Source organism: Sciurus vulgaris, assembly GCF_902686455.1.
Source record: "Sciurus vulgaris genome assembly, chromosome: 6".
Classification (NCBI taxonomy): domain Eukaryota; kingdom Metazoa; phylum Chordata; class Mammalia; order Rodentia; family Sciuridae; genus Sciurus; species Sciurus vulgaris.
Genome location: NC_136466.1, coordinates 73,389,131 through 73,413,616, shown reverse-complemented (window position 1 = coordinate 73,413,616; position 24,486 = coordinate 73,389,131). Strand labels below are relative to the sequence as shown.

General features: G+C 38.1%; 1 protein-coding gene across 3 annotated transcripts in view; it reads left to right on the top strand.

The window, feature by feature from the left end:
* Nucleotides 1-24,486, top strand: part of KDM3B (lysine demethylase 3B) — a 76,183-nt gene that overhangs the window by 19,882 nt on the left and 31,815 nt on the right. For 2 of the 3 annotated variants that reach the window (XM_079143935.1, XM_079143934.1), the window contains exons 3-10: nucleotides 3,091-3,204; nucleotides 4,245-4,350; nucleotides 6,688-6,812; nucleotides 9,275-9,349; nucleotides 13,220-13,819; nucleotides 17,192-18,440; nucleotides 19,304-19,505; nucleotides 23,719-23,933. In XM_079143935.1, the coding sequence (XP_079000061.1) occupies nucleotides 3,091-3,204; nucleotides 4,245-4,350; nucleotides 6,688-6,812; nucleotides 9,275-9,349; nucleotides 13,220-13,819; nucleotides 17,192-18,440; nucleotides 19,304-19,505; nucleotides 23,719-23,933 (2,686 nt within the window). The remainder of the gene's footprint in view (nucleotides 1-3,090; nucleotides 3,205-4,244; nucleotides 4,351-6,687; nucleotides 6,813-9,274; nucleotides 9,350-13,219; nucleotides 13,820-17,191; nucleotides 18,441-19,303; nucleotides 19,506-23,718; nucleotides 23,934-24,486) is intronic. The other variant, XM_079143936.1, reaches the window with a different exon arrangement.

Genomic DNA, 24,486 nt, shown 5'->3' with positions numbered 1-24,486 from the left:
TATTTATTTATTTTTATTTTATTTTTTGGTTCTGGGACTCAAAACCAGAGCCTCACTCATGCTAGCCAAGCTATCTACTACTGAGCCACACCCATAGCCCCCAAATCCTGCCATGTACTACCCCAGGTATCCCAGGGTACCCCAGGTATCCCAAGTGCTATTTCACTGAGCTACACCTCTGATCCTTGAGTGACCCCTATTGGGTAGGAACATATTTGAGCTTTCCTAACATAACTATAGTATTTGCCCAATCGTGGAACTCTTTAGAATTCACAGAACCCTACATGCTTTGTCCTTAATAATACTTTTATTTTGAAGTTACCAAAGCAAAAATTAAGAGAGCTTTTCTTCTATGTTCTTTAAAATATTTTATTAGATAATATTTGATACTTTTTATCTTTAAATAATGTTTTCACTTTTAGTCTTGTCTCATAAGATTTTGAAACAGCATAATCCTCAAAGTGTTTTGTAATTAACAAGTTTTGTCTTATGAAGTAAAATAGTGTTATAAAATCTAATTCTGGGAGTATCCACTTGTTTCTATCCTATTAGCAAAGTATAAACATAAATGGCAACTTTTTAAAAATTGTAATTCTCCTGTGGCTAACAAAATTAAATGAATAATGTTCAAAACAAATATTATTTGACCTATTTATTATACATACTATTCCTTACTCAACTGTCCTTTTCTTTTTGTGTGTATCGGGGGTGCTGGGTATTGAACCCAGGGCTTAGGGCATGCTAGGCAAGTGCTCTACCACTGAACACATTCCCTAGCTTTTTCTTTTTTATGTTTTTATTAGTGCATTATAGGTGTACATAATATTGGGGCTCATTTTTATATAATCATATGTACATGGAATATAATTTTCTCATTTCAGTTCTTGGTACTTCCTTTTTCCCTCCTATTTTCCTCCCTTTCTTCTACTGGTCTTCCTTCTATTTACTGATCTCTTTTTGTTTTTGTTTTTGTTATTTTTATATCAGGATTTGAACCCAGGGCACTTAATCACTAAGCTACATCTCCAGTCCTTTTTATTCATTTATTTATTTTTGTGGGTGAGCCTTTATTTTTATTTATTTATTTTTATATGGTACTGAGAATTTAACCCAGTGCCTCACACATACTGAGACACAACCCCAACCCCGCTTTTTTAATTTTTCCTTTTGAGACAGGGTCTTGCTAAGTTGCTGAGGCTGGCCTAGAACTTGCTATCCTTCTGCCTCAGCCTCCTATGTCACTGGGATTACAGGCATTTACCACCACTCCCAGCTGTTTTTGTTTGTGTGTTTGGTTGGTTTTTGGTACTGGGGATTGAACCCAGAGTTGCTTTACTCCTGAGTCATGTCCCCTGCTCTGTTTTATATTTTATTTTGAGACAGGGTCTCACTAAATTGCTCAGGACCTTGCTAAGTTGCTGTTTCATTTTTTGCCATCACACCTGGATTATTGTGTTTTTAAATTGGTGCTTAATAGGTATTCATAAAGGTGGAATTCACTATGGAGTATTTATATATATATGTATGTATATATATATACATAGCATAATTTGGCCAGTTTCATTTCGCATTTCCTCCCTTTTCCTCTCCCTGTTCCTCCCCCCTCAACTCCCTTCTACTCCATTGATCTTCCTTCTATTTTCATGGAGTCCCCTCCTTTTCTTCCCTTATTTTGCACTAGCTTTCTCATATGAGAGAAACATTTAACCCTTGACTTTCTGAGTTTGGCTTATTTCACTGAGTGTGAATAGTTCCGTACATTTACCAGCAAATACCATATATTTTTATTCTTTGTATTCTGTTATGTATGTATATCACATTTTCTTTTTTCATTCATCTGTTGATGGACAGCTGGCTGGTTCCATAACTTGGCTATTGTGAATTGGGCCAATATAAACATGGATGTGCCTGTATCACTATAGTATGCTGATTTTAGTTCTTTTGGATAAATACCAAGGAGTGAAATAGATGAGTTATATGGTGGTTCTATTCCTAGTCTTTTACGAAATCTCCATACTGCTTTCCAAAGTGGTTGTACTAATCCCACCAACAATGTATGCATTTCCTCCACATCCTTGCCACCATTTTTTCATTCGTTGCTGTTTTTGCAGTACTACAGATTGACTGTTTTGTTTTTGTTTTGTGGTGCTGGGGTTTGAACCCAGAGCCTCACACATACTAGGCAAGCACTCTACCACTGAGCCACATCCCCAGCTTTTTTCATTTTTTGTTTTTTGATATGAGGGATTGAAGCCAGGAGCACTTAGCCACTGAGCTACATCTCCAGGCTTTTTTTTTTTTTTTTTTAAGCTTTGAGACAGGGTCTCACTAAGTTGCTTAGGGCCTCACTAAGTTGCTGAGGCTGGCCTCAAATTTGCAACCTTCTTGCCTCATCCTCCCAAGTCATTGGGATTATAGGCATGTGCCACCACCCCTGGCTTTTTCATTTTTTGTTTATTTTGTTTTTGTGGTGTTGGGGATTGAATCCAGGGCCTTGTGCATGTGAGGCAAGCACTCTACCAACTGAGCTATATCCCCAGCCCTTTTCATTTTTTTTAAGGCTACTTTCCAATTTCACTTTTAGGGAAGATCTATTATAAATGGATATGGAGTCTTGATGTGTTTTTTATAGACTATTTATTTATGAAATAGTAATAAGAATTTACCTGTGCATATTTATGCCAGTGATTATTTTTAGAAATCTCATAAAGATTTCAGGAATTCTAGACTAATGGTGTGACTTTTTATTCTGGGCATTTACTGTAATTTAATTCTGTTTGAAGCCTGACAAGATTAGTCAGATCCCTAAGGAAAACGAGGAATTTTTAATTTCACTTGTCCTTTTTAGCTATAAAAAAGAGTATTGAGCAGACTTTTTACTTTCAGTTGCTTCCTATCATTATTTGAGGGACAGATGCTAGGCTAGGAATGTTTCCAAGGACTTGTGCTTTAGCTTATCTGTATTTAGTGGGATGAAAATATAACAATAATATAATAATGAATACTTTTTCTGAAGTTGGGGATTTGATTAAATTGTTATTGGTTTTCATTTCCAAGTTCTAATCAGTTTCTTGTCATTGTGCTTCACAGACTTTCACTCCCCTAGTAGATAAACTGGGTTTGGGTTCTGTGGTGCCAGTTGAATACCTTCTGGATCGAGAACTTCGTTTCCTGTCAGATGCTAATGGGTTGCATCTGTTCCAGGTACTTCACACTTAACTCTGGTCTTGAGCTTCTTATTTCTCCTTGCTTATTTTTTTGCTGATATAAATATTGGTGTTTTTCTTTTTCTTAGTGTTTCTTTGATTTCCTCCAATAAATTCCCCTGTGCCTTTTGAAGTTTCTCTGCTTCCTTGTGAAGTACTAAGGTTTCTTTCCTTTTTTGTGTATCCCCACTCCACCCTAAAGTGATTCAAGACCTAAGGCCCCAATTCCGAGGGTCCCTTCAGAAGAGATGGCTTCGTTGAGTTGGTTGCTTTTGTAGTTTGAGTCCTAGGGGGCCTATTTATGCCTTCGAAAGTAGGGAGGAGTGTGGGCTGGTTCCATATAGTGTGAAGTATTGAAGAACTTTAGGTATATCTTTAGTTATAAAGAAAAAGGTGAAGTTAAGTTGTTGAAACAAACTAGCATCTGAGTTGTAGTTTCAGAATTTAACAAAGGTACTATTTAATTCTCACTTGTAAGGGTTATTATCTGAAGGTTAAAATTATCAAGAAAGCCAAGAACAGTATTTCCTAAACTGTTTTGTGATATATTAATGATGATTTCTTTTTTTTTTTTTTATGTACTCCTCATGAGGCCTCACTCTCTCTCAGCAACCTTGTTTTACTCATCTTTATAATCCCACAGTTTATGTGAGATGGCACTCAGGAAATGTTGGATAAACGCTAAAATAAGCAAAAAGATTTTTAGAGAGTAAAATGTTTTGTGGCCAAATAAGTGTGTGAAACCCTGACCTAAATATGTTTCTTTTCTGTATGATTTCTCTGAACTGTTTGTATACAGAAACATATATAAATTTAGGCTTAGGAAATATATCCTATATTGATAGAGTATATCACATTTCATAAGCCTAATTGATATTAGCATCCTGAATTTTTGCGAATTCTCATGAGACTAGAATTCTTAAGGCATTTTTGGCAAGTGTTGATATAGAACTCCTTGGTATGTGATTTTTTTTTCATTTAGTTAGATGTTATTGCTATTCATTTTAACATTCAGTTGTTTTCTTTTATCTTTACCAGATGGGCACAGATAGCCAAAACCAGATTCTTTTAGAACATACTGCTCTGAGAGAAACAGTTAATGCTTTGATCAGTGACCAAAAGCTACAAGAGATATTCAGCAGAGGTAAGAACAGGTAGTCTTCTGTCCCTGAACTCTAAAGCAGGTGATTTGTCAGTTTTGAATGATATAATGGGACACCATATAGCTTTAAACATTTGTCCTTATCCTCTTTTTGTGACAAAAATATCTCCAATTAATTAAATCTCCAAATATACTGGAAAAATAACATCTCACTCAGACTATTGTTCTCTCTTCATTGTACATTTCATAAAACAGTTTTGTTGTGAGCTTAGTTTTTTTTTTCCCATTTCTTAAGGACACTAGAAATATTTATTAAAACACGTGTACTAGAAACAGTGTGGAGGCACTGAGGATATAGCCAGTAGCAAGAAAATGTTTACTTTTTTTTTTTTTTTTTTGGTACCAGTGATTGAACCCAAGGGTACTTAACCACTGAGTCACATCCCCAGCCCTTATTTTTATTTTTTTTATTTTGAGACAGGGTCTTGTTAAGTTGCTTAGGGCCTTGCGATCCTCCTGCCTCAACCTCCCGAGTTGCTGGAATTATAGATGTGCACCACTGTGCCCAACTGACTCTGCTTTTTTGAATTTACTATCTGCAAGTTTCTGAAAAATAAAGACTAGCTGGGTGTAGTGGCTTATGCCAGGCAACTTGGACAGCTGAGGCAGGGGATCACAAGTTCCAGGCCTGCCTCAACAATTTAGTGAAACCCTCAGCAACCTAGTGTGACTCTGTCTCAAAAATAAATAAATAAAAAGGTCTGGAGGTGTAGCTCCGTGATGAAGCATCCCTGTGTTCAGTCCTCATTACCAAAAAGAAAAAGCGAAAGACTGAACACCAACAAATAACTTAGAGCAAAGTATGTTCATAAAATAATGCAGCCACAGACTTTTTCACATGAATAGTATGCTTTAAGTATAAATAAATGAGCTTAGGGTATAGCTCAGTGGTAGAGTGCCTAACATGCTATAGGTCCTGGGTTTGATCTTCAGTTACAAAACAGAACAAAACAAACAACGGAAAGACGAATTATTAGCTTTCAAGTTCAGATGTAGGTTTTACCCAAGATTCTACACGAAGGGTAAACTACTTCATTTTATCCTTCCTTTCATGTCATACATTCACTGACCTTTATTTCTGGGCCTTATGATAATCATTATTTTTAGTGAAGTAGTGTCCTTGATTCTCTTTTCGTCCAATAAATCTAAACAGGTGAAGTTAGGAATACTGACCTAATGAGAAAAAAGGATATCAGGATAAAATGTTTAATATACAAGGAATGGTGCAGAGGAAGAACAAACGTGAGGAAAATTTAGTTACAGAGAAGAAAATTGAGTGGACAGAATGACAGGTGGTGATATATGAATATGTATAGAAAAAATTAAGGAAGTTTAATTATAGATCTGAGAGAATAATCTAAAATAGTAATCCTTTAGCTATATAGTCTCAAATGTACAATGATATGTGGGAGAGAGAAGCTGTCCTTGGGAAGACCAGCTGAAATTGCAGGGTAATATTACCTGCTGATAAAGTAATATTTTTGAAACTCTGTGTTCCTAGGAAGACAGGTGCTATATTTGTTCAGTCTATTATTAGTGCAGAGGCTGAAAACCCTATAAATTGAACTCCATTGTTGTTGAAAGTCAGATAGCAGAATGTTAATGATTATGTATCATTCCTGTGGTCATTTATCCTAATAGCACATCCAGTGGGACTGGTGGTTTAGCTTAGTGTTGGAGTAGTTGCCTAGCATGAACAAGACCCTGGGTTTGATCCTCTGCACAACAAAGAAAAAAGAAAAGAGACACATTCAACTTAGTGGTCTCCCACTTTTTTCATGTACATGTCAGGTATATGAGTACATTCCCATATTACCTGTTCGTTTGGTTTTTTATTTGTAAGTTTCTTTCCCTTTATTATTATTTATTCGTTATTATTAATACTTTATTATTATTTATTTATTTTTATTTATTATTATTACATTCAGAATTTTAAAATTGAGGAAAGGTACAGTGGGTGGAGGCAAGGGTGGACTGGGAAATTCTAAGTGATCTCCAAATAAACAAAGAATTTACAAAAATCACTGAGCAGAACCTTTATGTTTTATTTTTAAATTGTTGAGTATAGGGGCTAGGGATGTTGCTCAATATTAGAGTGCTTCTCTAGGATGTATGAGGCCAAGGGTTCTATCCCAGCACTGCAAAATACTCAGTGGTGAGTGTGGTAAATCTAGAACTGCTACTTTATTAGCTCTGTACAAGGGGACAGATATTTGAAAGTGCCAAGTATTTATACCATGTAGTTTTCCTTTTGCTTTCAGAAACAATTATGAAACATAGCTTAACGAAAAATACAGTTTTGACTGATCTCTCTTTTAGGTCCCTACAGTGTTCAAGGTCACAGGGTCAAAGTGTACCAACCAGAGGGGGAAGAAGGGTGGATCTGTGGTGTCGTAAGCCATCAAGACTCCATCACCCGTCTTATGGATGTGTCTATAACTGAGGTGAGACTGTTAATTTCATATGAGTTCTGTCAGCCCCCTTACAGAACATGGTATAAAGAAAGTGAACACTTTTTCCCTGGCTCTTATCATTTAATGGTTGTATGACCCTTAGAAGAGGTATGCTTCCTTTTCATCTCACTATTCTCATCTGTAAGTTAGAAGTAATTATGTAAAGCCCCACTGACCTCTTAGTGCTGTTTTGAAGACTGAAATAATATATTTGAAAATGCTTTGAAATTCGTAAAACAATATCTAATTGTAAGGTGATATTATTTATCATATTCATAATGGTTTATATTAAAGACTAATAGTTATCATTGGCTTCTGTAATACTTTTGCCACTATATCCTAGATGCTGAAAAAAATTGTTTCTAATGAACAGAAAAGAACATACCCCCTAGAGATACTTGGAGAATTATTTAGGATAAACAGTAGTTGAGTGTTTGAAGCAGACAAATTGGTATTTATGACATCTTTGAATTGATATCAGGCTTGACATATAAGCATAAGTACTTTTATTTCTTTATTGAAAATTTTAAAAATTTATTAATGTAATCTTCATTTAAGAATTTCAAACAATATACATATATAAACTAGATAATGAAAACCACCCTTTCCCCTAGGTTAATATCACTCCTCTCAGTGACAACCACCATTTACAGTTTGGTACATATTTCATATTCCTTTTTTTTTTTTTTTTTTTTTTTTTTGTGGTGCTGGGGATTGAACTCAGGGGCCTTGCACCAACTGAGCTATATCCCCAGCCCCATATTCTTTTTTTTTAATTATTATTTAATTAATTAATTGTTTACTTGTAAATGGATGGACACAATAACTTTATTTTATTTATTTTTATGTGGTGCTGGGGATAGAACCCAGTGCTTCACATGTGCTAGGCAAGTGCTCTACCATTGATTTACAAACCAGCCCTATATTCCATATTCTTCCAAATATTTTCTATAAGAGTATTTCTATATATGTACCTATTTGTATATAAATAACATATTATGTATTTGTGTGACATATATAAGGTATACTTAAAAAATGGGATGATATGATACATGTAATTATATAATGTATCTTATTTACTTAATTGTATATAACCTCTTTTTTTTTTTTTTTCTGGTGCTGGCTGAACCCAGGGGCACTTTACCACCGAGCTACATCTCCGGCCCTTTTTTTCTTTTTTCTTTTGAGACAGGGTCTTACTAAATTGCCAAGGTTGGCTTCCAACTTACAATCCTCCCGCCTCAGTCTCCTGAGTTGCTGGGATTACAGGTGTGTGCCACCACACTTGGTTTATAATATGCATTTTTAATTTTTATTTGTGAATATAGAAATGTGAATCATCCTTTTTTTTTTCCTTTGCAGTACTGGGTATTGAACCCCAGAGATTCTTTACCCCTGAGCTACATTCTAGATCTTTTTTATTTTTTTATCTTGAGACAGGATCTCACTAAGTTGCTGAGTCTGGCCTTACTCTTGGGATTCTCCTGCCTCAGCCTCTCAAGTTGCTGGAATTAAAGGCTTGTGCCACTGTATCCAGCTGACTTATCCCTTTAAAATAGATGTATGCTATTCCAAAAAATGAATATATCATAACTAATGTAATCTAAAATTGAAGGACATTTAAATCATTGCCAGTATTTTCACTAATATAAATGATAACACAGTGAACATACTTGAACATCCTTTCACACTTATGATTTATTGTAATAAATTTCTTGGTGCGCAATTGCTAAGTTAAAAGATATACGTAGTAAAAAAAAAAAAATTGTGTTTTGTGGTATGGGGATTGAACTCAAGACCTTATACATGCTGGGCAAGTGCTCTATACTGAGCTATATCCCCAGCCTTACCCTGTAAATTGGATGTTTTATGTCAAAATACCCCTTCTCCCAAAGTTTTTATTCTTTAATAGTAGGGTGGGTTTGTTTTACATATGTTTTATTGTTTTGGGTTTTGTGGGTTTTAGGTTTTCTCTTTTGTTTTGTTTCGTTTGGTGGTACTGGCGACTAATCCCAGGACCTCACACATGCTAGGCAATCCACAGCCCCATATAATGATTCTTGTATTGATTGTTTGTTCTGAAGAGTTTTGGTTTCATGATACACTGTATAGGAATGTTTTAGAGATGCAGAATTTGAAATTAAATCCCTAAAAGATACTCTTGTGCATTGGACTCAATTGTTCCTTTCATTACACATTTCATTTCATTCATGCACTTAATATAAATTAATGCTCATATTCCACACCTTATTTGAGATATTCTTACTATAGCAGTGATTGAGATAGTAAATATCCCTTCTCTCATGGAACTTTCTTCTAGTAGGGGAATAGAAACAACAAAAAGATAATTACATAGATTAGGAAAATGTTAAGTGTTGGTGAATAAGGCATTAAATAATATCTTCCCCCTCCCCTTTTTTTCCATATGTTCTGCTGTCCTGCTGCTACCATAGAGTGGTGAGATCAAGTCAGTAGATCCCAGACTCATTCATGTGATGCTGATGGATAACACAAAGCCTCAAAATGAGGTATAGTAAAGGACTGAGTCTCTGAGCAGACTCAGGAGCTTGTGTTTTCTTGTTATGTAGTCCCCTATGTGAATATTTTCCACAGGTGCCCCTTTGCTTGTTCAGATGGACTGTCTTGGTAAGGGTGGATGGTCTCAAGAAAGAGACCTAGTTTGAGCAATCCCTTTTAATTTGACTTGTTCCATAGTTGTTGTAAAGTCTAAGTTCTAACTATTTCTTCTGTGTTTTCTTAGGTATATTTAAAAGAGATAGTAGATGGTTAAAACTGCAACAAGCAGTTTTTTTACCTGATCCAGTAACGAGAAATGGAGGAAAAGCTACATCCTCTTTTTTCCCATTAGGTGTCAGTGAGCTCCCACAGAGTCTGAAATTTTATATTCCCAAGTAGAATCAAACAAACAGTTGCCTAGTTCAGTGCTTAGCACACAGTGGATTATTCTGTAATTATAGAGTAGGCCAACACTTGGTTCATTCAGAATTATTAGAGCCAAAAAGAAATGAATAAGCGCATTATAAATCTACCTGAACCAGTAAGGAATCCTGTGTGAATATCCTTCAGTAGGTCAATTGTCCAAACTTGCCTTGTAGTATCTTATCACCTCTATAAATATTGCTTTCCTGCTAAGTATATAGTCCTTCCTCATCTTTTTTAATCTAGTTATTCTTGACTTGATTAAAAAAAAGATCAGACTAAGAAAGGAAGAATCAGTATTAAATTTAATAGCGTCTTATTTATGTATTTGATTAATCATGACTAGGTTAAGTCCCTTGACTGTGTTTACATGTTTGAAAAATCTGTTACTTTGATGTTGTATTGGGCTCTATTTTTAATCCATTCCTTATTTCATTCATTCATTAAGTACCTGTTATATGCCAGATACAGTTCAGCTGGCCCAATATAACTAGAAAGTATTCTTCTCAGTGTCCTAGGCTACTTTCTTGCATGTGAGTAGTTCACCATAAGTTATTTTAGGGAATAGTTGCTGTGAGCCAGGTTCTTCAAGTTGACTATGTGAGTTAAAAGTGGAAAGTGTGGATTTTAGCAGTAAATTTTGGTTCTTTCCTTTTGGCTTTGCCATGATATGACTTACTTTTCCTTTTTTTTCAGTTTTTTGGTACCAGGATTGAACTCAGGGGCACTTATCTCCTGAACCATATCCCCAGTCCTTTTTTTTTGTATTTTATTTAGAGCCAGGGTATCCCTAAGATACTTAGGGCCTTGCTAAGTTGCTGGGACTGGCTTTGAACTTTCAATTCTTCTGCCTCAGCTTCCTGAGCTGCTGTGATTACAAGCATGCACCACTGCCCCTGGCATGGTTTATATTCTTGTCTGACCAGATACAATTACAATTTGCCAGGTTTTCCAGTAACCCTTCTTAGAGATCTGTGATCACATTATTTCCTTTAACAGTGAATATGAGTGAAAAAGCAAGAAAGAAAAGATGGATTTCAGCCAGGCCCAGTGGCACAAGCTTACAGTCCCAGATTTGAGAGGCTGAGGCAAGAGAATCACAAGTTTGAGACCAGCTTCAGGATGTTAGTGAAACCCTATCTCAAAGTAAAACATAAATAGGGCTAGGAATGTAACTCAGAGATAAAGTGCCCTGGGTTCAATTCCCGTTACCAAAAATAAAATAAGGACAAAAATATGCCCATCCCCAGGTTTACCCTGTATTATTTATTTGGTACCAGAGATTGTGACCAGAGGTGTCTAACCACTGAGCAACATCCCCCAACCCTTTTTTATTTATTTCATTTAGAGACAGACAGGGTCTCACTGAGTTGGTTAGGGCCTCACTGAGTTGCTGAGGCTGGCCTTAAAACCACAATCCTCTGCTTCAGTCTCCCACATTTTACCCTGTAATAATTTTTTTTTTTTTTTTTTTTTTTTTTCAGTACTAGGGATTGAACTCAGGGCCTTGTGCTTGCAAGGCAAGCACTCTCCCAGCTGAGCTATATCCCCAGCCCTTACCCTGTAACTTAAGAAGAAAATAAAAATTAAAAACTGATGGTGGTTCTGGGGTTATGACTCAGCGGTCGAGCACTGACTGGGTTTGATCCTCAGCACCACATATAAATAAATAAAATAAAAGTATTGTGTCCACCTACAACTAAAAAATATATATGTATTAAAAAAAAAAAAAGAAACATGATGGTAATCAAGGCCAAAGAAATGACAAAGTTTTAAAAGAGAATGATTTTAAGCTGTGTATGGTAGTGCATGCTTGTAATCCCAGCTACATGGGAGGCTGAGGCAAGATTGAGAGTTCTAGCCCAACTTGGTCAACATAGCAAGAACTTGTCTAAAAAAAAGAGGATGAAATGAAAACAATGTTTAGCAAACAGTTTTTGAATGAAAGATTTGAAAAACTTGGGAGATATTGCCAGATGTATATTATTACTTATTATTATTTATTACTATTACTTAATACTATCTATTTGGAAATTCAGATAATATTACCAGAAATAGGGAGGAAATGGAAGTAAATCTTGAGCTTTAAGACTTGTAGGGGAAGCCAGGTGCAGTGATGCAAGCCTGTAATCCCAGTGTGTAGGAGGCTGGGGCAGGAGGATCACAAATTCAAAGCCAGTCTTAGCAACTTAGTGAGACCCTGTCTCAAAATGAAAATAAAAAGGGCTGAAGATGTAGCTTAGTGGTTCAATCCCCAGTACTCCCTCCAAATATATGGATGGGTATGTGTGTGTATACGTATGTGTATGCACGCGTGTGCTGTGTGCACTTGTGTTTGACTTGTAGGGGCAAATTAGAGAAACACTGAAAGGGAAGACAGCAAAAAAGGAAAAATATAGAAACTAGTCCTAGCAAGACGAAGAAATACAAAATTCAAAAAACGTTTTCATTGAAACAGCTATAATATAGTGATTATAAGAAAGATAATAGATCTACAAATGATGTATAAGTATTAAGGGCAGTAAGAATAAATGAATGAATTTGGTAATATTACTACCTAGATAACAATGTGTCACTAGCTTATTACATGTTAGTACATGTTTCTGAATAAAGGTAAAATAAATACCTACTTCATATAAATCCTCACTGCACAAAGATTGCTGTAGAGAATGTTAGCTATACCTCATGCCCCATTCTCCTTATTCTTCTCAGGGAAGAAGTTTATTCAGAGATGGGAATTTTCTCTTTTAATCCTTACCTTGTCTGGCCTCTCAAATAAGGTGAAGGAAAATTTCCTGAGAATGATAGTCTGACATTACCAGAAAAGAGAAGAGATTTGGCTTTTGGCCTGTGATGGCCTGCTTTTTTCCCCCCTTTCCTCTGTTTAAAGCTTTGAAATAAAGTCTGGAGATCAGTTCAATCTTTGTAGTGTCTATGAGCTATCCAAACCTATCTCTATCAGATTCACTTTTCCTTTGCTCACAGATTTACAAATACTAGTTTCAGTGACTTTTGGTTATAGGAAATTTTGTATTTTAATACTTGAAGTATAAGTTTCTGCCAAAACCAAGAAATAAATATATAATAAAGCAAGTTATTTCATCAGTGTACAAATAAGCTCCCAGTCTAGTTCTGGCAGTTTATTTTATAAAAGAAGTTCCACAAATTATAAAACCCCTCAAAAAAATAAATCCATTTTAAGTGTTTATTTTATGTAAGACAAGATTTGCCAAGAGAATTAACCTCTGATAACTGTTATTTTGAATGTGTGTGTATAAATGATATCATAGGAAGATTGGAGCTTTTTGACAAAGGGTATGTCTTAGAGCTGGCATCAGAACTTGGCAATCTTTGCCTGCTTTTTCTGTTTCTAAGAGATGGGAAAGAGCTAATGGATTATGGTTTTCACAGGATGAAAGGTCCCTTATAATAAATTTTTTTTGAATTTTGTTTTGTAGGGGGGTACGTTAAAAGCAGTAAAATCTTCCAAAGGAAAGAAGAAGAGAGAGAGCATAGAGGGGAAAGATGGCCGGAGGAGGAAAAGTGCTTCGGACTCTGGGTGTGACTCTGCATCAAAGAAATTAAAAGGAGACAGGGGTGAAGTAGACAGTAATGGGAGCGATGGAGGTGAGGCAAGCCGAGGGCCCTGGAAAGGAGGTAATGCCAGTGGAGAGCCAGGGCTGGATCAGAGAACCAAGCAGCCACCATCTACATTTGTTCCCCAGATTAACCGCAACATTCGCTTTGCCACTTACACCAAAGAAAACGGCAGGACTCTGGTGGTTCAGGATGAGCCTGTAGGTGGGGACACACCTGTACCTTTCACTCCATATTCTACAGCCACAGGTCAGACACCTATGGCCCCAGAGGTGGGTGGAGCCGAAAACAAAGAGGCAGGAAAAACACTGGAACAAGTTGGCCAGGGCATGGTGGCTTCAGCAGTTGTGGTCACTACCGCCAGCTCCACCCCAACCACGGTGAGGATCTCAGACACTGGCCTTGCAACAGGGACTGGGCCGGAAAAACAGAAAGGCAGCCGGTCGCAGGCCTCAGGAGAGGTGAGTTGCTGTAGGGGCAGATTTGCCAGTTTTGGGTTTATTCTCTCACCCTTCCTTAGTGTTAAAACCTTCACAAACATCTCAAATGCCCTAAGGAAGGAATATTTCTGAGATGTGCTTAAATTTTACTCTTGGATAGGCCTTAACTGCTCATTGAACAAATGTGTTTATTTTAATAACTATCAGTTCTTAAAAGCTACCCGAACAGCTGAGCATGGTGGCACATACCTGTAATCCCAGCAGCTTGGGAGGCTGAGGCAGGAGGATTGCAAGTTCAAAGCCAGCCTCAGTAATTTAGTGAGGCCCTCTCTCAAAATAAAAAATAAAAATGGACTAATATTGTGTCTCAGTGGTTAAGTGCCCCTGGGTTCAATCCCCAGTACAAAAAAAGTCACCTGAACAGTTGGGCTAGTCAAAAACTGATTATACAACACATTTTAATGAGATTTAATAGATCTGGTGGGGAATCTTTTTAATTCAATTATCTATTTAGTTCACGAAGTGGTTGAGCCTCCATCAGGCCTATGAGAGCCTAGGTTAATGAATTACAGTGTTGGTAATAGTGAACACTGTAACTGTAATTAGGGCTGTGAGTCCAAGCTACCATTACCCTATTTTCAGTTCATCATTTTCTATGGCATTTTCCCTTGAGTCTAGGTTACTTTCCATCATTTGGTATGGCCATAAAAGTTTTTTCCCTCACTAATTGCTTTCGTCTTAATCTGATAGGAATATTTTTTGCAAAAATGGAACTTTTGTTAAGTTGCAAGTTAAGGTAAAGTTGACACCACAATCCAAGTTTAAAACAGTATCAAAATCTATTTTTTCCTAATTTTGGTCCCCAAACTGATTCAAACAAGCCAACTCAAGCTAGAATATGAAATACGAATGATGAAATGCTTAATGATTTTTTAAAAGTACATAAGCTAGCCATGGGGACACATGCATATAGGCCCAGCTACGTATAAGGCTAAGACAGGAGGATCATTTTAGCCCAGGAGTTTGAGGCCAGCCTGGACAACAATGAGATCCCATCTAAAAAGAAAAAAGAACACTAAAACAAGCAAAAGAATATATAGGAAACTACTGTGTGCTAAGTACTGTGCATTATAAATACTTTAAATCACTACTTGAAGGAGCTCACACACTAAAATAGAATCATTTCAGGTGTAACAATGCAGATAAAAAATGGCATAGGACTGGGGCATGTGGTTCAATAGAAAAAAACTTGCCTAGCATGCATGAGGATGTGTTTGATCACCAGCCCCACAAAGAACAAAACAAAGCAAACAAAAACGCATGGTATATAAATTTCATCTGACTTCTTCTCTTCTAGCAAATATAATGTGTTAATCCCTAGTGTGCAGAAATAGAGAGCGAGATAAAATGCCCAGGTAAAAGAGACCTGTAAATGGAATTTTCACACTGTTTATGATTTGTCTTTAGTTGACCTGTATTCCCCAAAGAACCAGGTGAGGATCATACGTGGATTTCTAATGTGTAAATTATCATAATGCCTGTGCTATTTAAAGTCAACTCCATGTCAAAGGCAGTGTGAATGTAAATGGGACTTACCAATTAAACCAAATTTTATGTCCTACAAGAAAAGATCCAGTGAATGTTACTGTTTGTGGAGTAGTAAAGCTGATAGATGAAATGTGGATTCAGTGTTTTTTGGTTTTTGGTTTTTTTTCAGACAGGTTATAGAAATTTCTGTGACTGTAATTTTGCTTATGTTTTAGCCTGTCCTTTTCTGCAATATGATTTAAAATTACAGACATGAATGTTTCTATTACAATTCTTAACCTGAAAGAGAAAAATAGTAACCAGGACTTTCATGCCCTAAAAACCAGAGTTGAAATCAGTTTCTTATAAGGAAAGGATTTGGAATTTAATCATTTAAAAGAAAATGAAAGACCATCGAAATTATTTTTCATTCATGTGTGTATATATTTTTAAAGGGTAATGTTAGTAGTGAAACATGAGCTACTCATGCAGGTTTCTTGCAGTCATGCAGATGTCAAGGCTCCAAGCCAAATCCTGCTAGCGAAACAACAGCAAAACCTCAGGGCGGTGTCAGTCTTTTCTCTTCTTTTTTTTGTGGAGTGGGGGTTTAAATTAATGCTTTTGTGGTCAGTGAGAAAAAAAATAAACTTCAATTTTTCAACTCTAAAATCTGTACCAGATGTCAACTGGAAGCAAGCCATTGAAAGTGTTGTCCCTGGTTCTTATCCTTCTATGCCACCCTCAAGGATATTTAGCATTGTAACCACTTTAAAATGTATAATTCTATGGCATCTCGTACATTCACCATGTTATAAAACCATTATGACTGTTGAGATCCAAATTTTTTTCTCCCTTAAAATAAAACCCTATATGCATTAAGCAGTCATGGAATAATTTTTTATTTCCAATGTTTTAAAATGAATGTGGTTTTCAAGTCAAGAGCTAGGATCTGAGTTTTATTAAATTAACGAGTACTAAGTAAGGGCTCATAGCTACCTACGAGTGTCTCTGTGTATGTGTATGGGTGCATAATGTATATGAAAGTACCCCTACCCTTATTTATACATACAATCATTCAGATGCAGAGGTTTACATGGAAAGTATTTTATCATTTCATTTTCCAGTTTGTTAGGCTAAATGTTTTTATTTGGTGAATATTTCAGTATGTACATTTTTCTTTTGGGAACTTTTGTTAGATCATAATTATAACAGAAGATCTCAGTGAATAGCTTTCTTTATCTTAGCATCTTTAGGAGTAACATTAATTGCAAATTTTAGGTAGATCTGAACCAATAAATGACCAATTACCAAAAGGATCCATTTTATGGAGTTTCAAATTAATAAAGTTACTTTTATTTAATGTGCAGTGGGCTTACCATAGGAGTGAAATCAGTTTCTATGAGACAGGATATTTGCAATAGTTTAAATAAATCAAAACCTTATAGTTCCTGAGGTTATTCAGGTAGATTGATATTACAGAGATCACTAGGTAAGTTTCAAAGTAAAAGCTGACATCTGTTCAGGAATCTTTTCCTCCCGTTCCCTAGTAGAGTCTCTGTTTTCAATCACTGTAAATACTAAAAAGCCTATACAGCTTCCTAGCATTGATGACCCATTGGGTAACAACCAAGAGGAGCAGGTTGAATGACATCCTACTATATCTGGCTCATCTTGCTAAAGTTAAAATGCCCTCTGTGGTCTGTGGCAAATTTTTTCCCTTGCTGGTGAAATGCAGTTCAAAGAGCAGATTAGTGGAATTGTAGGAGAGAAATGTTGATAGACCCACAAGAAATGTTGATTCAGTGATAGTTAGGACAAAGAAAGAGTTCATTAGGTTGTCACTAACTCAGGCTATCTTCCTTTCAGAATTCAAGAAATTCTATTTTGGCCTCTTCTGGATTTGGAACATCTCTCCCAAGCTTATCACAACCTTTGACTTTTGGAAGTGGAAGGAGCCAGTCCAATGGGATTCTAGCTACAGAGAACAAACCTTTGGGCTTTTCTTTTGGCTGTACCTCTGCACCAGAGTCTCAGAAAGACACTGATCTCTCCAAAAACTTGTTTTTTCAATGCATGTCCCAAACTTTACCTACCAGTAACTACTTCACTACGGTTTCAGAGAGTTTGGCTGATGATTCCTCTAGTCGGGACTCATTCAAACAAAGCCTTGAGAGTCTGAGCTCAGGCCTGTGTAAAGGCAGATCCACTCTTGGAGCAGACACTAAGCCAGGCTCTAAGGCTGGCAGCTCTGTGGACCGGAAAGTGCCTGCAGAGTCCATGCCCACCCTTACTCCAGCCTTCCCCCGGAGCCTCCTAAATACCCGCACCCCAGAGAGTCATGAAAATCTATTTTTACAGCCCCCTAAACTGTCACGAGAAGAGCCTTCTAACCCTTTCCTGGCATTTGTGGAGAAAGTTGAACACAGTCCTTTCAGCAGCTTTGCATCTCAGGCATCAGGTAGCTCTTCCTCTGCTACCACTGTCACCTCCAAGGCGACAACTGGCTGGCCCGAGCCTCACTCCTCTGCAGATTCAGCATCTTTAGCAAAGAAGAAAACCCTCTTCATTACAACTGATTCCTCCAAGCTAGTGTCTGGTGTTCTGGGCTCAGCTCTTACCACTGGGGGCCCAAGCCTCTCTGCCATGGGGAATGGCCGCTCCAGCTCACCCACCAGCAGCCTCACCCAGCCCATTGAGATGCCTACTCTGTCCTCAAGCCCCACAGAGGAGAGGCCAACTGTGGGACCTGGGCAACAGGACAATCCCCTCCTCAAAACCTTTAGTAACGTCTTTGGCAGGCATTCAGGCTGCTTTCTGTCCTCCCCAGTAGATTTTTCACAGGAGAACAAAGCTCCTTTTGAAGCTGTGAAAAGGTTCTCATTAGATGAACGAAGCTTGGCTTGCAGACAGGACTCGGACTCTAGCACCAACAGTGACCTGTCAGATTTGAGCGACTCAGAGGAGCAGCTGCAGGCCAAGACTGGCCTGAAGGGGATTCCAGAACACCTGATGGGGAAGCTGGGCCCCAATGGGGAGCGTAGTGCGGAGCTGTTGCTGGGCAAGGGCAAAGGGAAACAGGCCCCCAAAGGCCGACCTCGGACTGCGCCCTTGAAAGGTGATCCTGCTGGGGCTATACATGGTCTTTGCTCTGGCACTTGCCTCACGTGCTTATGCTTTTGTGTGGCAGATGCCCTCGCGTTGATGGAAAATTCTAGAATCACATAGAATTACAGAGGCAAAGAACCTCGCAGAGGCCCCTCATCAAACCTGGTTGCATCTATACCAGCACTGTAACAGGGTTGTCTGCCCACAAAAGAGGACTATTGATCTTCATTAGTTTGTTGTTTTTAATTAGGAACTACGTGTCCTTGTGTCCTGCTCATTCTTTTCTACTTCATCATATTTAGATTTGCTTTTAGGGAGTTACCAAGAACTGGTTTCCATTCCCATGTAGCACCCCTTTGTATACTTGATGAAACAAAAAGACTCGCTCTCTTGGTTTGCTACTCTCTGAAACATGTAAGGATTTTAACACCTCTACCAAAATCCATGTTTATGTGAGGTTATGGTCTCAAAGTGTACATGAAAAGTTTGGTGGTCAAAGTAGCTGTTTTCATTAGGAATTGATACCTGTGGGAGCCCAAGAGACCTTGATTAACAGTGGCCATATACTGAGGGTCTAAGGGCAGGTGATGACTACCTTCTGCTGCCATGAGTGTTTATACACTTGCCCAGAGTTTCACTATATGAGGCACTTCCCACAAGTTCTTAGCTCCCAAGTGAAGCCTCTTTGTTCTGTGCTCTCCCTTTCTGGGCACATGGTAGATTATGTGCCCAAGGAGTGCAAAGAGGAATAGCCCAGGTAGTGCAGAGAGGAGTAGCCCAGGTCATGACAAATGTTTGTTCCCAGAGGAGTTTGTTATCATACCCTATTTATACCTCTTTTGACAGCAATTTCTCCTCCCTTCCTTGCCACAGTTGGCCAGTCAGTGCTGAAAGATGTGAGCAAAGTGAAGAAGCTCAAGCAGTCTGGAGAACCCTTTCTGCAGGATGGGTCATGCATCAATGTGGCACCTCACCTGCACAAATGTCGTGAGTGCCGCCTGGAGCGGTATCGGAAGTTTAAAGAACAGGAGCAAGATGATTCTACTGTAGCCTGCCGCTTCTTTCACTTCCGGAGGTACCTAAACACCTCTCCTTGCTGTCATTCCCAGTTTTCACTAGTGACATATAACTCCCACTGTTTCTCTAAATCTAAAAATTTGTCTTTCCATCTTCCTCTTTATTTTCCTTAACCCCCTTGCTCTCAGGGCTGTTCTGAGGCTTTATCATAGTAATTACTTAGTTGTTGGGTTTATAAAATGATATGTGGCTTAGTCTTTGCAGAATTGAAGTGGAGCAGTTTTAGGTGCTGCCATGTGGTATTCCTATCAAGCTGATTCTGACTTGGGTTCCCTTTGAAACCAGTGGTACAGGCAGAAGATCTTCATTTTATTTTAGGAATCTGCCTGACATATACTCTTTTTTAGTGCTAGAGTGATTTGAGTCACTGAAGAGAAGTAAGATCACATGATGATATGAAGCAAGTTTCTTTTTTTTTTTTTTTTTTTTTTTTGAGATGGGTTTTTACTATGTTGTTCAGGCTATCCCTGAAGTCATGGGCTCAAGCAATCCTCCTGCCTTAGCCTTCTGAGTACTGGGACTTCAGGTGCATGTTACCCACTTGGCTTAATGGAGTATCTTTAAAATAAAGATAACTAGTGAAAACAGCAGTATCTAGTTACTTTTCCTTTTCCTCTATGTGAGAAACTTAAGATCTCTTAAGGTTGGTTTTATTTGTTTTGGTTTTGTGGGTTTTTTTGTTGTTGTTGTTTATTTTGGTGGTACTGGGGATGGACCTGGGGGTGCTGTATAGCTGAACTACATCCCCAGTCCCTTTTTTTGTTTGTTTTTTTATTAGTTGTTGATGAACCTTTATTTTATTTACTTATTTATATGGAGTGCTGAGAATTGAACTCAGTACCTCACACGTGCTAGGTAAGTGCTCTACCACTGAGCCACAACACCAGCCCCTCCCAGTCCTTTTTGTTTTTTGTTTTTTGTTTTGTTTCTGGTTTTGGTACTGGGAATTGAACTTGGGGCACTCAACCACTGAGCCACATCCCCAGCCCTATATTGCATTTTATTTAGAGACAGGGTCTCAATGAGTTGCTTTAGTGCCTTGCTTTTGCGGAGGCTGACTTTGAACTCTTGATCCTCCTGTCTCAGCCTCCCAAGCCTCTGGGATTACAGGTGTGAATCACTGTGTCTGCTGTTTTTGTTTTGAGACAGAATCTTGCTAAGTTGTTGAGGCTGACCTCAAACCTGTGATCCTCTAACCTCAGCCTCCTGAGTTGTTAGGATTACAGGCATGCACCACCTAAGTATCTTTCTACTTTTTAAAATAAAGAAATCCAAATGGCTTATTGGTGTGGATGACCTTATTTGGCAAACATTTATTGAGCATTTAATGTGAGCCAGTCATTATTCTTGGAATTGAGGATTCCACAATGAACAAAACATCACATTCCAGTCCTCAGAAAGTTTGGGGAGGAATTGAAGAGGCAGACAGAAAATAAGGGGAAAATTAAGTAAATATTATGTCAACTGGTAACTGAGAAAAATAAAGAAGGGAAAGAAGATTGAAATTTAGATAAGCTAGAGACACTACTATTTTAAATCAGGTGATCTTAGAAAGAGCAGGTTGAGGAATGACCTGTAAGAAGTGAAGGAATAAAGCCACACAGTTATTACCCAGGAGACAAGTATTCCAGACAAGTGCATCCATCCTGAGACTAGAATATTCTTGTTGCATACATAGGACTTGTATAACTAAAATAGAGTAAGCAAAGGGAGGTAATAGAGTTAAGGTCAAAAAATTAATGATGGCTCTGGACTTAATAGGGCTACTCTAAGGACCTTGATTTGTAATCTGAATAAGAAGTTGTTAGAAAAAACGTCATTAGAGGTTTTGAGCTGATGAGTAACACTGATTAATGTTTTAAAAGGTCACTTGGAGTAGGGCATGGTGGTACACACCTGTATACCTAGCTACTTGGAAGGCTGAGGCAGGAGGACACAAGTTCATGACCAGCTTGAGCAACTTGGTGAGACCCTGTCTCAAAATAAATAAGTGAATAAAAGACTAGGGTTGTAGCTCAGTGCTAAAACACACCTGGGTTCACTCCCTAATTACTGCCCCCCGCCACAACCTCCACCAACTCACTTTGACTACCTTTGTGGGAATGGATTATATATGAAGGCAAGGGGAGAAACACAGAGAAGTTAAAGAGACGATTGAAAACAGAGTGCTCAGAATTACCTGATGGGTTAAATTTGGAGTATGAAAGAATTTCCAGTTGGAGAGGTTGGAAAAACAGCTGGATCTACAGCTCTGGAGTTAAGGGAAGAGGTTCATCTTAATGATACAAATTTGGATATCACCAGGGATTTAAAGCGCATAGTCTAATTTGAGACCTTAGAAGTCAACATGTAGATAAAGCATTCTGAGAACTGAGCTCTGGCACTCTCCAGTGTTTGGAAATGGAAAGTATGAAAAGGAATTATTAAAGGGGACTGAGAAAAGACAACCACTTGAGTACAGAAAAACAGGGAGGCTGGGTGCGATGGTACATGCCTGTAATCCTAGCAACTCAGGAGGCTGAGGCAGAAAGATTGCAAGTTTGAGACCAACCTCAACAACTAAGCAACTCAAGGAGATCTGTCTCAAAATTAAAAATGTTAAAAAGGGCTGGGTATGTGGCTCAGAGGTTAAGTGCCCTGGGTTTAATCCCTGGTACAGAAAAAGGAGAGTGTAAGGCGACTGAAGAAAGTATTTCCAGAAAGGAATAAGGAACTGTGTCAAATGCTGACAGGTTGTGTAAGGTAAGGACTAAGAGTGACCTTTTGATAGATGGAATGACCTTGTCAAAAGCAGTTTTGGTAGTTTTGTAGGCAGAATGTCTTATTGTAGTGGATGAGGAGAAAATGTAAAGGAAAGAACTGGTGGCAAAGTTGCAGGAAACTTGGTCTAACAAGCAAGCAAATGGAGGAGGATGTGAGGTTGAGAGTATTTTTGTGATGTTATAGTAGCAAGTTTAAATGCTGATTTTTGTAGAGCATTAATAAATGGTGCTTTGAGCCAGGGCACGATGGCGCATGCCTGTCATCCCAGCAGCTCCAGAGGCTGAAACAGGAGGATCTCGAGTTCAAAGCCTGCCTCAGCAAAAACAAGGCACTAAGCAACTCAGTGAGTCCCTGCCTCTAATTAAAATACAAAATAGGGCTGAGGATGTGGCTACCAGTGGTTGAGTGCCCCTGAGTTCATTCCCAATACCAAAGGGGGACAAAATGATGATTTGATAAAAAACTAGATGATATAGAAAAGAGAAGAAAATTAGTGGAGTGCCTTTGAGTTGGGGAAAAAGGATTGGGGTGTAGATGAACATACTAACCTTCAAATGGACCTCATTCAGAGTAGCAGGAGATCAGACGAAGAACATGGGCCCATTTGCAGGAGAGTATCCATACTTTGGGATGTGTGGGACGGGATCTTGTGAACGTTTATTCTTTTCTGGCTTCTACCAGTGGAATAGGAAGTAAGGGTCTCACAGGGAAGGTAATTTTGGATGTATGAAAAGAAGGAAGGTATGATACAGGTGTCTAGGAGAGGGAGTCCTCTTGAGGTAGGTGGATGTGAATTTTGTTTTGTTTTTTTATTTTACTTTTCGTGGTACTACAGATCAAACCCACGGCCTCACACATGGTAGGCACGTGTCCTACCACTGAACTACATCCCCGACCCTAAACATGAGTTTAAAATGTGATGATGACACCTTTTTATGTTTTTTGCTACTCACCCAGTGGCATGGGTGCAGGATAGAACAGGTGGATGGAAAAGCTGATAAAACCGGTGACAGCTTTTTAAAGAATCAATACTTGCTAAGTATTAAGCCTTCATATTCGCTGAGACAATGTACAGTTAGCCCTCCATATCTGCTGGTTTCACATCCACAGATTTAACTAATGGTGAATTGAAAATGTGTTTCAGATTACAACAGTGTGTGTATTGAACATGTGAAGACTTTTTTCTTTTTTAATTATTCCATAATATAGTATACAAACTATTTATGTAGCATTTATGTAATATTAAGTATTTTAAGTAATCTAGAGATAACTTAAAGTATATGGGAGGACATGCATAGATTATATGTAAGTAATACATCATTTTAAATGAGAGACTTGAGTAACCACAGGTTTTGGTAGCTGGGGCAGGGCAGGGGTTTGGCCTGAAAGCAGATCTCCTTGGATCCCAGGGGACAACTGTATTTGACTGTCTGCTTTTCCTTTTTCAGGTTGATCTTCACTCGAAAGGGGGTGCTTCGTGTGGAGGGGTTTCTAAGCCCTCAGCAAAGTGACCCTGATGCCATGAACCTGTGGATTCCTTCTTCCTCCCTAGCAGAAGGAATAGACCTAGAGACCTCAAAATACATCCTGGCCAATGTTGGGGACCAGTTCTGTCAGCTTGTAATGTCTGAGAAGGAGGCCATGATGATGGTGGAGCCACACCGTAAGACACCTCTTGCTTGTTTCGAGACATTTCTCATTATAAACTGTTTTTCTGTCTCTTACAGAAAGATTGGAAGAGTAGAAGATAGCATTTTTCTGTGGATGAATTAAGACCAATAAGATTTCTTTTTGTAGAAACTACAGCTGAGGACTTGACTATATCCTCTTTCAAGTCTTGCTAAGTTGCTGAGGCTGGCCTTGAACTTGTAGTCCTTCTGCCTCAGCCTCCCAAGTTGCTGGGATTACAGGCATGTGCCACCATGCCTACCAGTCTCCATTTGAATTTGGTTCATCCTGAATATTTTTAATCATATATTTGTATTTATAAGCAATAGTCTGGTTTGTGAATAGATGAGGTGTACTAGGTACCATGTTTCATACCTAGAACTCACATTGTTAAGACATTTATAGTAGTCCCATATCTGTGACATACTGTACACTATTCCCAGACCAAGGAAAACTGTACTTGAAATCATGCCCTAAATTTCAAGAGACAAATCCTCTTACTTCAAGCTTTCCCCATTTGAAAATGTTATAGTATCTGGGACTAGAAT